The following is a 17,443-nucleotide window of genomic DNA, read 5'->3' as shown; positions in this document are numbered from 1 at the left end:
CAAATTGGTAGGGCAGCAGCTGTTGGCCCAACAGCCTTCCCAGGAGCGCATTATTTTTTACAACAAATGGATCAGTTGCAGGGAGCATCCGCTTCCTCTGCAACATTTCTGGCACAGAGGCCTGACGCTGGAACAATGGTGATTCAGAGGAAACCAACAAGGGTGATGATGAGGTGCTTGCCGAGGTCTGGAGCCCTCTTCCAGCCTGGCATGCAGAGGGATTTGAAGTAGAATGGGACTGAGCAGGTTGGATAGGGACAGGACGACTAAAAAAGAAGAGGAGGGGCCTGTTGCTTCTGCTTTTCCTCCACCCATCTTATTGTAATTCTTTACATATTCGAACTCCCGTCTGTGGTGATTGCGCAGATGGCTTATCAGCCCTGAAGTGCTGAACCCGCTGCCCGATTTGTCTTCTCACCGATTTACAGCACACAGAACAGACTGCCCTGGATTCATCTTCTTCCAGAACAGTAAAATTATTCCATGCAGGGGACGTGCCTGCACGTGGAGCAGTGGTGCGACCTGTTCTAGCATATCGATGCTCAGCATTGGACTGGTGGGTACTGACAGACGGGAAAGCACTTGCAGGCTGCTGGCCAATCGTCTGCTCTGTTTCACCATACTGCTCACGCCTGCTAGTGCCTAACTCACCAGATAGTGACCACATTGGATCAGCCGCATCATCATCCAAAACATCATCCAGTTCAACCAAAGCACTGGAACCCATAAGTGACTCTTCCATACCCTCCACCCGGCCACGAAACACCTCTGTAGTTGACTGGTGGTGATGTAGATTGGTGGTGACACAAGCTCCCAGTTGTGATGGATTACTGGATGAAGAAAACACAGGGGCCATTTCTGTCACCACAGAAGCCACCACTTCTTGGGACCTTGGTCCCATGGTCTCCTCCAATGCCTCATCCCAATCCTTCTGCACATCTCTCTCATCGACATAGGTGTGCTTTAATTCTGGAGAAGAGTACTGGGAGGAAGCAACCTCGTCAAGAGAAGCAGCTGCGGTCGGGTTCTGGTCATGAGGAACCTGGCCACTACTGGTGCTGCTGCCACTAGCTTCAAGTTCCTCACACTGGGTAGACGGTTCCTGATCGAAATAATCAACAACTCTGTTCGCCTGCTTCTCTGTCAAAACTTTCCTGCTTGCGAACACAGTGAAGACATCTCTGATCAGGGCGGAACGCTTCCTGCTGCTGCTGCCACCCTCAACCTGATCACGTACTTGACGTGATCCACCAACACCACCATCACTCCATTTTCTTTTAGGAGTGGCACGAAATTGCTGCTGCTCTCGCTCCATTGTTTTGGGGCCAAAAAGTTTACTGGGGAAGGGGTATGAACGACAGAACCAAAGTAAAATAAATCCACCTAACTTGAACTAAAAAAAACAGATAAGAAAATAAGGGGGTGAAATAAAGAAAATAAAAAAAACCAAAATAAAGAAGCCAAAAACAAACAAAAATGAACTTAGGAAAAAAAAAAAAAACTTGCACTACACTCAACTAATCAATCACCACCTAACTCTCTCACTCTGTCAAACACTAAACCTGCGGCCTGGCTGGCTCTCTCTAACCTTCTCCACACAGAAACTACTAGTACACTACACTACAATCTATCACTCGAACTAACAATCTACTGTCACTCTCTCACAAAATTACCTAGCTAGCTACTACTACTAATAGCTCACACTCAGTCTAATTCTCTCTCACAGTCTTTAAAAAGAATTTTGTTTTATATACAGTCTTTAAAAAGACTATTGTTTTATGTTGAAACAACTAATATGGGTCTCTCTTTCCTCTCTCCAAAACACCAGACGGAAACCCACAAGCTTCGTAACTGTCACACCTCTCTTATATACAAAATTGGTGGGATAGCTGATGATAGGTAGCTAGGAGCTGGTTGCTAACGTAGGATTGGTTGGTTTTTGTTAAGACTCTAATTGGTGCAGAAATTCCGTTTTTAATGCAGAATTCAGCATGTTTCAGACTTCTATGATGGGTCTATCCCTTCCGATCCTTCTGATTTGCTTAAAAATTCTGCCTAACAGTATATGCAGCTTTTACACGCTTCTGATTAAATTCCGACGGAATTCCGCATAGAAATTCCGCTATTTACCGATTAGCGCTATAGATGTTCCGTTCCGGCTCACCGGAACGGAACGGTCAATTTCCCACCGGAATCGTGGAAATCTCCATTCCGCGGAATCCGACGAGCAACCCTAGTAGAATTGTGCCCATGTGCTTTTCGCCTATTAACCTGGTTACTAAAAGCGCTGTGAATGTTATGGTAATAAAGTGTCTTGTGAAGGGCAAGGCTTCAATTTTAGCATGTTATTGTTTCTTTATATGGGATGATATATTTATAAAGCAGTTGTTTTAAATTTAAACCACATAAATATAGGTGTAAAAAAAAGAAAAGACAGGCCAAGTTCAAAGGGTATAGAAGGGTGTAGATATGGGACATAGATGTTAAGATGTAGAATTACTTGTACTCCAAGCCAATGAAAGAGAAAGCTTTACCCAAATAGTTTAAAACTTGGTAGATATGTTAAAACTGTTAAATTATATTGCATTTTACTAATAAACATTCTAATATCAAGATTTCTAGAATAGAGCTTTTCAATGTACAGTAGAGTCTCGTTTATCCAGAACCAACGGGGATCGGCTGATAAGTATGCTTTCTGATTGCTTGAGACTCCATGTCAAAAAAGGCCTAGCTAATACAGTACTATACCTCACTCTATATACACACTGTACCATGAACTCTGTATTAAATGTTAAAATACAGTAATTGAAAGTATATTAACCTTAGGGAGCTTTGGAACCCAGTCTTTAAGCACAGCAGAGCCCACAGACAGCCTTAAAGGATACCCGAGGTGGATAATATATACATTATAGGACACAGAGGCATGTTCTCTGCCCAATTACATGCCTCTGTGTCCTTCTGGTGCTGCTGTCAGTGGTCCCTGGGCTTTGCTGTTCCCACTTGTCGCTAGTTTCGGGGGGGAAACTAGTGACAGGCTAGCGACAATCTGATTGTCACTAGCCTTCTTTTGCCCTGCCAGCCATCAGTCAAATTCCTTCTCTGCAGGCTGTCTGTGGTACCACCAACTTGCTCCCCACCTCTGTCACCTCACTCCCCACCTCCTCCAATGAGCAGCTAAGCTGTGACCCAGGAAGTATTTCTGGTTCGTGGCCATCTTGGATTCGTCTGCCGGTGATCAGAGGCTGTGGAGGATAAACAGGGCAACGGCGTGGAGCGGTGCAGATGCATCCAGGAGGTGACATGGAGCAGGTAGTATGTTTTTTTTTTTTTTGGATGCTGCCTCAGGTTCTCTTTAAGAAGTTAGCCTTAACCTCTTTGAGTACTGTCGGCGATTTGTGCTGGTTGATTGAGACAGCTGGTAAGTTGAGTTCTGGATAATCAGGACTCTACTGTATAAAGAATTTTGTACTTTTTATTGTAACAGTATGTGTAGTCATCATTTTGCTCTAAAAATAGTAAACAAAAGTTTTATAAATATCATCCAATGTTAATTTTTTTCATTGGTCAGTTACCATAAAATATAGCTAAATGTTAAGTTTCAGAGACTATACATATTTTTTGTTTTGTTTTTACACTTTCCTGAAATATGCGGTTCTCTTATTGACCTTTGTTTCTTCTCCTGAATAATGTAAGTCAGAGGTTTTACAATAAGTAGACCTCTCCATGGTATTACACATTGCTACAACAGTTCATAAAAGGTTACCTGGTAAAGATCTATTTATGCAGGTCAATCTTTAAAGAGGATTATGCAGATATGCTCAGAGTCATTCACAAACCCTGGAAGGCCAGCAGATTATCTATACAGCACATGGCTCATTTGTAGAAAACATGACAGTAACTGCTTGTGTCTTGCAGGGTCTGTTAAGTTATGCACTTGAAGAAAAATGCAACAGGCTAGGCTGAATATCAGAGAGATTGTATTTATTTGTTTTGTGAATTCAGCTTGGTAGCCTGATCTTCATATTCACTGGATCTATACAAAATGACTTTGCATTTGTTGTGGGTTTTCTACTGTGACACAGGCTTTGCCACTCCTGTGCCAGTGATGCCGAAGTGCCTTATTTCATAAAATGTTTGAATTTGCTACTTTATTTTCACTACTGCAGAACATGCTACTGGAAATAGAACAGAAGGTGGTTGCTCTGTCCGAATTATCTGTGCACAGTGAAAACTTACTCATGGAAGGGAAGTCCCACACCAAGGAGGAGGCTGAACAGCTTGCAATGAAACTAAGAACTTTGAAGGGAAGCCTATTGGAACTGCAGAGAGTTCTCCAGGACAAGCAGATAAGCATCCAGGTAGTTCAACATAATTCTGTATTGCCAGGGAACCTACATTGTGTTAAATGTACCTTTTTTATTGTTTATCAAGAAAATGTATCAGACCACATTACTTACCTTATTTGTTTGTCTAGTATCCACTAAGCGCAATACCAGGAGCATTGAGATTTAATATTTTTCATTGATTTATCTATAAACTATTTTTATTTATTTTGTCAAGGTCCCTTTCTTTGTGTTTTTTATGTTTATTTTTTATTATATTATTTCATCTAATGGTAGAGCATAAAATATTATTAGAAAGCTATTTTTCAATAAACTTTGCAATATTTTAAATTATAAAATTGTTTTTACAAACTTCTCCATAATACTTTATTTGTTACCTAACATTGTTGAATCATTTGAAAATACACGGATAAGTCTTTGAGAGTGTTTTAAAATGTTGTGGACAGTGTAGTATTATATCTTTTGTATGCTACAGGTGTAAACAGTGCTTGGAAAGATCTGCATTACAGCAACGACTTATGTTTTGTTTTGTTTGTTCCCTAGGCTAAGCTAGCATGGGGCGAGATGAAAGCACACAAGAAAGCAGAACATGTAATGTGTCTGTTTTTTTGGTTTTGGGTCTTCTTGCTTTTTGATCTTTCTTGCTTTCAGGGTGTGCTGTGCAAATTAAAGTTCTTTTAACCCAATTACTTCCCAAAAACTATTCTGATTTGTGATCCTGTACCAGATTTTAATCTTGGAAATCAGATTCCTTTCTTAACATCTTTTCTGCTTAAATTGTTAATTTCCCATAACTTTATTTCAAATTAAATACATATGCATTTCATTTTTTTAAAGAAATACATTGTACAATTATGTTTCTTTTCTAAAGGAACAGTTGTTGCCTACCTAACATATTACAGAATCGAATCTGTATTATTTAAAATGTAGGAGATCTTCAGAAACAGTTAAGGGACCCGATAAATACTTTTGGGAGTTGTTGGTTTGTTGCATAGATGGTAAATAATTTTTTAAGTAACATACAACTGCCAAACTACCGTAATTCCGCTCAGCACACTCGGCAGCTGCAAATATTTAGAGTGGTTACCTCACTGAAGTTTATTCACTATCATTATGACTGTATTTTGATTCAGAATTGTAGAAACATGTATCAGTCCATCACAGCTCTGCTTGCGTTGTCTTAAAATTATAAAGGTGATTTTAATGTTTGCTGGTTGTCATTCAATGTTCTCCTAGATATAATGTTGGTGAATACTCTTCAATGATTTAGTGGTGAATTGTTGATTGAACGTTACCTCCTTTGTTTGCACATAGGTTATGTGTAGATTTGTATAGATACAGTAGCATTTTAGTGATGCTTCTGTAAGTGTTTGCAGATGTAGTGTACATTGGTTGCTTTTTATATGAATTAGAAACAAACTGTTGATTGTATTGAATAGAGCTGTTTTCTTTACAGAACACAGTCACATCTTCCATCGTTAGGTCTTATTGTTTGTAAAAGTTTTATTTTTGTGTTGACTAGGAAGTTATGGATATTGATGAATAGTTCTTAAAGCAGGTCATCAAACAAACATACACCGTCAATAGTGGTTATTACTAATCAAATATCCAGCCTTCAAATTATCACCATTAGAGTACAAATCCAGGAAACCTTTTATTTTGGTTTTTAGTAGTGCACACATCATTTTGAAATCATTTTAGATTTTGATTACTGTCTGTCCCCACCTGGAAGTTTCTCTCCCACTTCCAGTGTGTGACGTGAGTACATTTCTCCAACAGGGACAAAAGCAGAAACAAATAAACCTTTTATTTTTTTATAGAGTGAAGAAGAGTTAGAACCCAAAGGCCTGGAAGTGAAGTCAGGTCTCCCCAATGGGGATACATAAAGCCATAACAACTCTACCCAATATTGCTATCTAATATTTTCCTGGAATTGAGCTTTGAGAATTAGCAAAGCAATGCCAGGTGTTCACATTCAAAGACAGAGGAAGTGAACAATATTTTTCAATTTCATTTTGGGTAGAATATTTCTTTATAGCTTTAGTATTTAGTATTCCATACATGTCAATCTGTCTCCATACATATTATTAATTTTGTCTAAATTATGTAAGCAGTTTTAGACTCTTTTCTGAACTTGGGCTTCTTTTCAAAACCCCCCTCTTTTTGCATATGCTTATGTCAGTGGGCCAGGAAGTCACAACCAGATTGTAGTTACAGATTACAGACCTCTGTTGCAGATTATCTGGGTTTGCATTTTATTTTAAGTGTGAAGCTCTTTGCAATCCTCTTCTGTGAGCAAGATTTTTGTATGTATTGTTTATAAAGCAGTTTTTGCAGTTTCAAAGCAGTTGTTTTGAGACACACCTGAGCAATAGAAGTGACAACAGTGCAAAAGCAAGCCTGCTTTACTACTGCCTCATTGACGTCACACAAAAGCTAAATCAGAGTATCTCACGTGACACTGCTAAGGAAGTCTGGAGATTACCTTGCTTAGACTGTGTGAGTCAGACATAATTCACATTGGCACATTCACCGGACAAGCGTATTAGTTGGACCAGAGGAGTCTAAGTGTCTGAAGTAAATAGAAAGTATTTGAGTCAAAAGCTGCCAAAACTGGTATGTAGTTATTCCCAGTTCTAAAGTGATGGCATTAAATATTCAAGTTCATGTGCAACAAAATATGTACCATATAAAGTGTACTTATAAAGAAAACTGCAATTTAAATATACCGTAATTAAACCATTAAGAAATTGTAGGCACATACAACAAGGCTAGATACATTTTTCGTATTCCCCTGTTTAACCTGCTGGAAAGCAATGTAGCTTGTGGTTAAGCATAAGAAATGTGGTTTTCATTCTGAAGGGGAGCCTGCTATATGGAGAACTTACAATATATGAAAAATAGCTACTGTACACTGGAATGAGAGAGAGTGAGTCTTGAAGCATGTGTCATCTGGGGATACACAGGAGAGCATCATGTTTGGTTTGATAGCTTAGCTTTAATTTCTTGCATTCTCTTTGCTTTGCCATGTTACCTCTCATGTTGCTTCCAGTAGATGCAAAGAATAACCAGTTCAGCCAACCCAAGCTGTAAAAACAGATCACCAGGGCCGGATTTACCATAAGGCACTGTAGGCACATGCCTATATGCGCCTGATGATGGAAAGGCGGCTCACTTGACTCTACAAGTGCCTTCCTACTTTCCTATGCAGAATCCTGATGAGATTGAGATCTCCCTTCAGTCAGGGGCACCTCTAGCTACTTAATACTAATGTTCCTCTTGCTACTTAATACTTGGGGGCACCTCTATCAGCTTAATAGAGTACTTCTGGCTACCTAATACTAAGGGGCACCCATAGCTACCTATGACGGGCAGGGGAAGTAAGGGAGGACAGCCAGCACATTTGCGGTACGGTTTGGCTGAAGTTTGCAGGTTCAATGAGGGCAAAGTCTAAGGTGCCAACACATCTGTGCCTATAGGCTCCTGTGAGGTAATTCCAGGCCTGCAGATCACTTATCTATGCAGTGCTATGTGTCAATGCACATCTTAAGGAGCAGTTGCAAAGTTCAAGAAAGGTTGACAACCAGGCCCCTCTTACTTGTCCCTAATGGACACTGTGATCCACATGACAATTGTTTTGATTGATTTACAGTACAGTCCAGTGTGCACAATACTTTCACTTTCTGAGGTCAACTTGAATCCAAAGTAAAGTCAAATATATATAAATGATTAGGGCTATATTTAAAATTTAAAAAAATATACACTGCCTCAGTCACATTGTATAGGTGATCTTCTTCTGCTGCTGTGTATCTGAAAAGTGATGACTTTCCAGAGTATGTAGGGAAGAAGTAACATGTTGAAATTATCTCACTGGTGAGCTCCACAAACATACGTGAAACAAGAGAAACTTGACTTGAGGAACATAACAGCCCTGCAAAAAAAAAAAAAAAAGCAGTCTCCAAGCTAGTTAAAAGAACACTTACAGCCCTAAAGCCTTAACTTGGTGTTATAAACATGCATTGATTCTAGGGATATGATTGTTCTTTTTAAAATAATGTAGGTGACAGCCTCATATGAAAGGTAAGTTACTTTTTTGCTGTGCAGTTTGTTGGAGTGATGTTATTTTCTATTTGGATATGGAGAACGTTATTCCCCCTTTACTCTCTTATCCTGTGGGAATTTCAGTGTCAAGTCTCAAAGACACTTTGAGAAAGTTAAATATGTTAACGTTTATGAAAACCTCACAAGATGGCTTTTCAAAGAACCATTTTTATCTCTCTTATAATCTGGTTTGTCTCCATACAGGGCACATTTCATGAAAAGGAAGAGTCAGAAGCAGAGCTATCTGCCTCACAAAGCCCCAGTGTCCAGGAATGGCTGGCCCAGACACGGACAACACGGTCATTGCAGAAGCAGAACAGTCTTCAGAAGCAGAAGGTGAGTACCAAAAAAAATGTACTTGTATCTTGAAGCAAGGACTCATCAAAAATAAATAAGAAGCAAACAGTGTATCTCTGTGATAGTTACAGTTTTGTCAGGGCTGTGCTATATCACCCTCCCCCCCAAAAAAAACACACAGAATAACAACTTAACTGTGCATAATGAGTTTGGCAAGGCATTATTTTAATAATGGATTAAAAAGAATAGCTTAACCACGTCATGCCATGGACTGAAAGGTATAAATGTGTGTGCATAAGCACATGTGCGCATGCTCCTGTGGTTTGGTTTTCTCCTTTCAGCTAAAAAAAAAACAGACTTTTTATGCTTTGATAATGACTTGGAGAGAATAGGATAAAGTTCTTGGCAAAAAAAATAGCCTGAAAAATGTCTAAAAAGTTTTAAAAGCTTGCATTTTCAGTCTGTTGAGTTAGTCAGCAAATGGTATGGACTTCTATTCCAAAGTTTTTGCTTTCAGTGATAGCTAATATGTTATAATACTCTTGTGTTGTTGTATGTATTCTAGTAGAGCAAGAAATGTGTAAGCTATACTTCTGTGTTTCAGGAACTGGAACAGGAACTTGCCGAACAGAAGAAATTGTTGCAATCTGTTGCAAGTCGTGGAGGTGAAATTCTAAATCAGCAAATGGCAACTGATCACACTGATGTCAGGTATAATGAATCCTCATATTTTCTATAATTACTTTTATTGTCAGTGATTGAAATGGTGGCAGTAGATGTCATGAAAAAGCATAATTTTTTTGTTGTTGCTAGCTTTATCTCTCACCTTGTAAATGCTAAATATATCTGTTACAAAAAGTAGAATTCCAACTGAAACTTTTATTTTAGCTTTGAAGGACAGTTTAGAACCATTGGTGGTAATTTAGATTTTTGTCTTGGTCTCGATTATGAGTCTCGGTTGAGTCTGGGTCTCGGTCACGTTCTCTCTCATGGATTGCCGTCGCCACTAGTAACAGGAGATGAGGGAATCCCTCCATCTGCAAAACATATCAATAAAAGCTTGATACAGATATAACTTCTACCTTACATTTCTAGAAAAAAATGTTTTTATGTCTTTATTATCAGTGGAAAGATTTACCGTACTCTCTTCCTGTCATGTCACTTATAACAATAGTAACATCCATGGATGTCCTTCAATACGAGGAAAGCATCCAAGCCCCCTTTAAACAGAGATATAGAATTTCCCATAACTGCTTCCTGTGGTAAGATATTCCACAGTTTAACCATCTTTGTTGTAAAGAAACCCTCTCTAAATAGATGGCAAAACCTTTTTTTTGTATTTATACAGAGTTCAAATCCCCTTGTTCTTTGTACAGACCTAGGGACAAAAAGCTAATCTGAAACGTTTCTATTGCCCAGCATTGTGTTGTGATTATGTCACCCCTACGTTGTCTTTTTTTAAGTTAAATAAGCCCAGGTTGTCCAACCTTTCTTGGTAGGCAAGACCTATTTTGAATTTTGTCATCTGTCTTTGTATCCATTCTAGAATGTCAATTTCCTTCCTGTAGTGTTGTGCCCAATACTGTATTCTATACTCAAGATGTGCCCTGTGTTAGGTAAAGTATGCTAGTCAGTCTGGACACGCTGAATCTCACTTCTATTTTCATAGAAGAATAAGGCTTTTTAACTTGTAAATATTTGAATATTTATATATATATATATATATATATATATATATATATATATATATATATATATATATATATATAGCAAGATCTCTAACTTAATTATAAGTTTCTGTTTTAAACAGTGGTGGGCCGGATTCATTGTCCAGGGAATTAGGGTTTGAAGGAGCAAAACCAACATCACCGGATCAGATGAGAATGAAGTGGGAGAGTCTTCATCAAGAGCTCAGTACCAAAGAGAAACTGGTTCACAATGCTTTACAGCAAGAACAGGAGCAGCTGGTAATTATGGAAATGTTTTACTTATTGCCACTTTTATCCATGAAACTGTATAGTGAGCAAATGTCGTTTGTGTTATGGTTGCATACTCTAATGGTATGTCGTTGTGAAATGAAGTAATATATTTCTATGTAACTAGGTCTTCACCCAAACAAGAATTATATCTGGGGTACCTTTTTACAAAGGAGACAAGCAAGTACAGGATAAATCCTCTGTAGTAAACATCCTGGATGGATTAAACCAAGCGTTGGAAGATGTATCATCTCAGGTACCTTGTTGAATTACGGCTAATCACAGAACCACTTCATCCACTTTACCCAACAGGCTATTTTACCCTTACCGCCAAGCGCCATTTTCAACTGTCACCACTCCTCTCATTCAAGCAGTAACTTTATCACTACTTATGCCACCTAAATGATCTATATATTGTTAGTTTTGACACAAATTGGGTTTTTTTGTGGGTGATGCCTGTTTTTAGTAATTACTTTATTTTCTATATCATTTTATAGGAACAAACAAGAAAAAAATGAAAAAAACACACTATTTCTCCAATTCATTCCCCCATATTTTTTAAATAAACAATTCTACTATAGAGAAAACCTACAAATTTTGATTGCCCATTTGTCCCAGCTGTCATAATATTTAAATGACGTTCCTAGTGCAATGTATAGTGATAATATATTATTATTATTATTTGGAAATAAAGGTGCATTTTTTTCTGTTTTGTGTTTTTTAACCTATCAATAATTACAAGCTCTTTTTTTCTAAAATAACAGCAAAATAACAGTAATATACCCTCTTGACATACATATTTAAAAAGCTGAGTCCCCAGGGTAAGTATTTATGTATATATTTTTAAACGCCACCACTTTTTTTTTTACAAGTATTTTATTTTGCTAACTACGGGTCAGAGAACACATGTTCCCGGTCAGCAATCCACCAAGTGTAAATCCTGCCAGGACGAGCGTCGGGATTGTGTGCGTGTGAGCACATCTGCTGCTGATTGACAGGACATACCAGTACATCCTGTTTGAATTAGCAGTGCTCAGACTGGGCACATTAAAACATCTAGTTTGAGTTAACAGGTTGAAACCCAACTAGACCCAAAATTGATCAAAGCAACTACTAAGAACAATCAGTTTGATAAGTGAATTTAAATAGTGTATAAAGTGGGGGTCAAAATGCAATTTTCTTGAGTTAAGTTTGCTCATCAAATGGCAGTACAGCTTTCTTTCAACCCTCTGTAGATTTATCTAGTAGGTGAGTCAATGAGGAGTTCTCAGCCTTAAGATACCCATTAATGGTACAATGTTTCCATCATATGCAATCTTTCAATGCTATTTTATGATCAAATTGTACAGAAAATTGCCCTGTGTAAACCAATTCTATGGTCAATTGGAAGTGAAAATGTAATCAATCCGAATGTTGAATTTTACGATCAATTGGGAAGAGAGAAAATGCACTAATTGACCTGTTTATGGAAACAATTGATAATTACCTTCTAATTACTTTTCATCATAAAAATCACATTGAAAGATCACATCTGATTAAAAAATCGTACCATTATAGGCACCTCTAACATAGCCATTAATGACACGATTCTTTAAACGCTCGATTGATCAAAATCGAATGTTCGGGCCCACTAACGGCAGGATAGCTGCCATCCAATTTGATCAGATTAATGGAATTGATCTGAAAACCAGATCAATTCAATTGATGTTACGCTGGAATTGGAGAATGGATCGCTCGAAGAATCGTCTTTTTATTAGCCCCCATAAAACATATAATAGATGAAATCATCATATCATCATTATAACCATATCTTTATAATGTTTTATTTTAGAAAGGGGTTGGAGAAAAGAAGACCCTTCCTTTGGAGAGAAAACTTTATGATGCTGTCTCAGCAACATCTGTCTGGCTGGATGATGTGGAGGAACGTCTTTTTGTACAAACAGCCCTTCAGCCTGAAGAGACAGAAGCATGTCTTTACCACCAAGAGGTAAGCTTTACTCACTGACTTATTACATTTTCATCTTTTTAACAAAGATCATGGGTTTTAATTTGTGTACAATACACACTGCTGCGACTGTCTGCTGTTTCCTCATCCTTAGAAAAACAAAGGTTTTTTTTTTTTTACTGTTTCCAGATTCATGTCAGTTGTATTAGCTTTGTGAAAAATATTGTGTGGAGTTTAGTACATAATGCACATAAGAAACAATCTCATGAACACGGCCAGATTTATAGTTTTTCCATCTTTAGGCCAACTTTCCTGTAGCTCCCCTTCCAAGTGCAGATACACCCCTCCATTTCTATGTCCAGCAGTTCCTTGGGCAGCAGCGCCCCTCTTCTATGTGTTGTTCCCCATTTGCAGCCTCCTTCTTCTACTTGCAGCCTCCTTTACCATATGCAGCAACCCACTTCCACATGCTGCCACCCAAGGCCCGGGAACTTGTGGCCTTTCCAGAAATCTGTCCCTGCTCATGAATATACCTTTTTTATTATTCTCTTTTTATTTGCTTCTTTCCTTGAGAAGCTTCTGCTCTGTTATACCTGAGTAATTGTAGGATGCCACATTAGGTATTGGGAGATGCACTGGGTTGTTGCAGAAGTTACAATATCAAATCAAATGAGGCGAGGTGCGGTAACTAGCTGTAATTAATGCAGTTTCTCACATCCTTGCTAAACTTTACTGCAATGGTGGCAGTACATGTGTAAAATGTTGTGCACCAGGGCATACTCTTTTCTAGATCAGAACTGTGAAACTAATCAGGCAGCAGTTCTGTCATTATATCTGTCATTAGGGAACAAACATTTTTGGTGGACTTGGCAAACAGTCCTTGGTGCATTTTCATCAACCTCAAAATAGTTTTGTTAGGTGTATACAGGTAATCTTTGGTGGGGTTGACGCATTTATAGCATTGGTATCTGTATGTTTGTTTGCTTTATGTATATCTGTAATTGGAATATATTGTCCCTAAAATTGTACAATACTAATATACAGTATTTCAAAACAAATCTTCTGCTATACAGTCTGTAAACACTGTTTTGCTTTTAAGGAAGTGTGTTGTAACTAAAGTAATTCAGATTTTATAATTAAAAGATCCTTTAGCTGTATTCTTATTGATTGATTTGTCACTATTTTCAGAGTTTGGCAAAAGACATTAAGGAAATGAGTGAAGAGATGGATAAGAACAAGGATCTATTCCTACAAGCATTCACAAGCACAGGAGACCACCAGGAGATCATAGAGGACACACTTTATTGTCTTCTAGGAAGACTAAACTCTTTGGAAACGGTTGTAAACCACAGATGTAATCAGATGAAAGAGAGGCTACAGGATCTTCTGGCCTTCCAGGTAGGATGACGATGATAACCACACCATTAAAATCAATCTAATGAGCTAATTGCATTTGGTATATCATATATTTTTACAGTATTAACACAAGACACTCAGATTTCCTCTTGGAGTTCTGGTTTATTTCACAATCTATACGCAGGCTGATAGGTTATTGAAATTAATCGTATTTATGCGATAATGCAATGTACTAATATTTTTCATGGTGTAACACCCTATTCATTACCAAAATTTGTACCAAAGTAAATGTCTAGTAAACCAGCTGACTTAAGCTGTCCATACACTGGTTGATACAGATAGATCTCTCTCCATCTGATCACTGAGAGAGCTATCTGCTCAAATCCCTCTACACACTACACACATTTTCATTTGCTGTCAGCATGAAGTCTTTCAAAATCTGTGTGCGTCTGTTGAAATTAGAGTGCAAGCTGGTTTATTCCAGAGTGCTAGGCTTTCCACACCCAAATAGAGAAAAGAGCATGGGGGTTGACAGATGTTGGTCAAGTAAGCACAAATCAATAGACATTGATGGAGGAGGTGCAGTACACACAGGTCATGCAGTGAGATTGTCCTCTAACTAAAGGGAATTATCAAAAATGCTCTCATTCCATGATAGTATGGATTGGTAATGAAGGCACTACATAATGCTGACTTAGAAGTAGTACAAGAAACATTCAGAGAAATACCCAGGTTCAAACAAAATAGTGATATCCCCCCTTTATTGCAAATTTACAGCAGAAAAAAAATACAGCAGTGACTGGGTAAGCCAATGCTGTAGTTTTTCTGCTGCATATTTACAATATATACTCCAATTTGATTGAACCCTGCGTGTTTTCTGTGGATTTACATGTACTTTCAGGGTTGACACCCAATGACACCTGGAGATTCCCTCTGAAGTGATATTTAAATAGTACTGTGAGCCTGCAGACATTTCTTGTACGCGGCATACAGCCAGTAAACCTTATTGAATTTGTTTTATTTATAGAAGACCAATACCCATTAAATATACATTATCCTGAAATAAAATGATATATTGTACTACTTTTTCAGGGGAATTTCTCCTCAATGTTACAAGGTTTGGATTTTAATGATTCTATATGGTGATGCTTCAGGGATTAGTGAGGCAGTGAACAGCAAATGATGGACTCAAGCCCACCACAATATTGTATATAGAGATAATGGAGATACAAAGTTCCCTTGCAAATTTCCACTGACTTGGGACTGAGCCAGTTGAGCAAAGCAGCTGCTGGCTAATTAGCTGGCAATTACTTAATTAACCAACAGTTACTGTGTTTAATGATCTTAATTTCAATTTACTGAAAATGTGCCTGAAAGATCAGAATTGGAAGTTGTCTCTAGCACTGAACTATTCTAACTGAGGGTTTTGTTTTCAAGCACTTTATAGTAGGTGTAACTAAATAAATGCAGAAATTAATAAATAAAGCAATATTTTTTTTTTTGCTATAATAAGTATTTGTAGGTACATGTAACAGTTGATTTTATACATATTTTGTATTGCCAGAATGATCTGAAGATGCTGTTTACTACTTTAGCTGATAATAAATACATCATACTTCATAAATTGGCAGAAGCAGCAGAACGACCTGCAAAAGACCAGATGCAGGTAATGTATATGCATATAATCATTCCATAATTTGATGTAATAATGCCTTTGCCTTTCACAGCACATACTCTGAGGATAAATACTTCATGTCCAAGCAAAATAGATTCTAAATATTGTGATAAGTTAGCCTATAGGCTGTTAACACAAATATGATACCTAATAAATACATGTGCTTGTAAACTAAACTGGGAATTAAAAGTGGAACAGCAGCCACACTTTTATAGTTCTGAGTAGTATAGAAAAGGGCTGCCATACACTAGCAGGAGTTTATATAGCTCTCTGTCCTCATTTTAATGTGGATCTATAGCAAGCTTTGCACATATCATTAGCAGGTGGAGGCACTAGTTACTATCCAGTTTTTATTTGGTCATTTTACAAATACGGTACATTTTAGTGAAATCAAGTACCGTAAAACCTCTAGCTGGGTACCTAATCATGTAAGTATACTGACAAGATAGTTCCTAGCAAGATACATGCTGATTTACATAAAAAACAGACTGACTAACCCAGTTCCTGCTTCTCTGCAGCTCTGAAATTCAAGAAGGTGTCTCTTTTTAAATAAAGTAGTAGAGGTAGAGTAGAGGTCTGCTGTAAGGAGATCTCCCCTCATTTTTAATGTCCCAATAATACTGAGGTTTGTATTGTGAGGTGAGTGTACTCCAGTGGAGAATCTGCTGGAAAGATGATGACCAGTGCCTAATTTATTCCCCAGAGACAAGAAACAGAAAGTTTATTCTTTTAAAGCACTTCCTGAATAGAAGCACAAATAGGCAGGCTGGCTTACACCTGTGCATAGGTCCTTGCCAGGGAGTGCTTTTGAAAGCCTTGAGCATACCTTAAAGTGGATCAGAGATGAAAAACAAACTATAACAAGTAACTTGTCTATATATCATATCTAAAGTTTAGATGGTTTACACAGTAAATATAGCTGCAAACAGCTTTAATAGAATATGATTATTTCTTACTGTGATACAATGACAGCAGCCATGTTGTTTGTAAACATTACACACAGCCAAGCTTATCTGCATCTTGAGCACTTAGCCTGTGAAAAAAACCTAATTCCCCTCCTCCTCCCTCCTCCCCTCTGCCTCTGAAATCTCTGGCTAGTAATACCTCCCCCTCTTCCTGCCCAGACTGAGCTCCTATGAGCCCTTGCTACTGTCTGAAAATGCCTGGGCATTAAAACAAAAACAAAAAAGTATTTGGCTTGAGGAATGCCCTACAAACAATAGGAAAGGAACACAATTATGCAATGAGTAAAGGTTCATCTCAGATCCACTTTAAGGATCCTCCTTAAATAAATGTATCAGTGCAAAACCTCTTGGTAAAAGGTGCAGAGCCATCAAATTATACCCACTCTAATCTACATATGAAAAGTACAGTATATTTACTATGTGACAAAAGCTATTTTTATATGTATATGTACAGTGTACATAGGTATTTTACAGATTTCCTATAGTGGTTCGCTGAGATTTGTCAAGCTGATTTGCACCGATTTCCTTAGCTTTACCTTTTCTGCTTCTGCTTGACTGCATTCGAATTTAATGGGACAAAGTAAACGCAGTGTCTGTAACTGTAAACTCAATTAATCCTGAGTTGATCCAGGATAATGGATCAGTGAAATCAAATAGAAATGTTCAAGCTGCACACATTTGCATACAAAATTTACATAATCCTGCATCAAACTGGAATTATTTTATGCCATTAATCATCCCTATCTTTAAAGAGGCATGGAGATTATCTAGCAAGTTCCACTATG

The 17,443-nt window shown here is 37.9% G+C and overlaps 1 protein-coding gene across 15 annotated transcripts in view; it reads left to right on the top strand.

The window, feature by feature from the left end:
* The window catches only part of SYNE1 (spectrin repeat containing nuclear envelope protein 1), a 707,535-nt gene that overhangs the window by 512,698 nt on the left and 177,394 nt on the right, over nucleotides 1–17,443 (top strand). For 13 of the 15 annotated variants that reach the window (XM_068232018.1, XM_068232025.1, XM_068232014.1 and 10 more), the window contains 9 exons: nucleotides 4,167–4,358; nucleotides 4,887–4,934; nucleotides 8,649–8,780; nucleotides 9,346–9,452; nucleotides 10,552–10,708; nucleotides 10,845–10,973; nucleotides 12,549–12,704; nucleotides 13,851–14,060; nucleotides 15,583–15,684. In XM_068232018.1, the coding sequence (XP_068088119.1) occupies nucleotides 4,167–4,358; nucleotides 4,887–4,934; nucleotides 8,649–8,780; nucleotides 9,346–9,452; nucleotides 10,552–10,708; nucleotides 10,845–10,973; nucleotides 12,549–12,704; nucleotides 13,851–14,060; nucleotides 15,583–15,684 (1,233 nt within the window). The remainder of the gene's footprint in view (nucleotides 1–4,166; nucleotides 4,359–4,886; nucleotides 4,935–8,648; nucleotides 8,781–9,345; nucleotides 9,453–10,551; nucleotides 10,709–10,844; nucleotides 10,974–12,548; nucleotides 12,705–13,850; nucleotides 14,061–15,582; nucleotides 15,685–17,443) is intronic. The other 2 variants (XM_068232013.1, XM_068232022.1) reach the window with 1 other exon arrangement.

Source organism: Hyperolius riggenbachi, chromosome 4 (genome assembly GCF_040937935.1).
Source record: "Hyperolius riggenbachi isolate aHypRig1 chromosome 4, aHypRig1.pri, whole genome shotgun sequence".
Classification (NCBI taxonomy): domain Eukaryota; kingdom Metazoa; phylum Chordata; class Amphibia; order Anura; family Hyperoliidae; genus Hyperolius; species Hyperolius riggenbachi.
The sequence above is the reverse complement of the archived record's forward strand: the minus strand, read 5'-3'. Positions and strand labels throughout refer to the sequence as shown.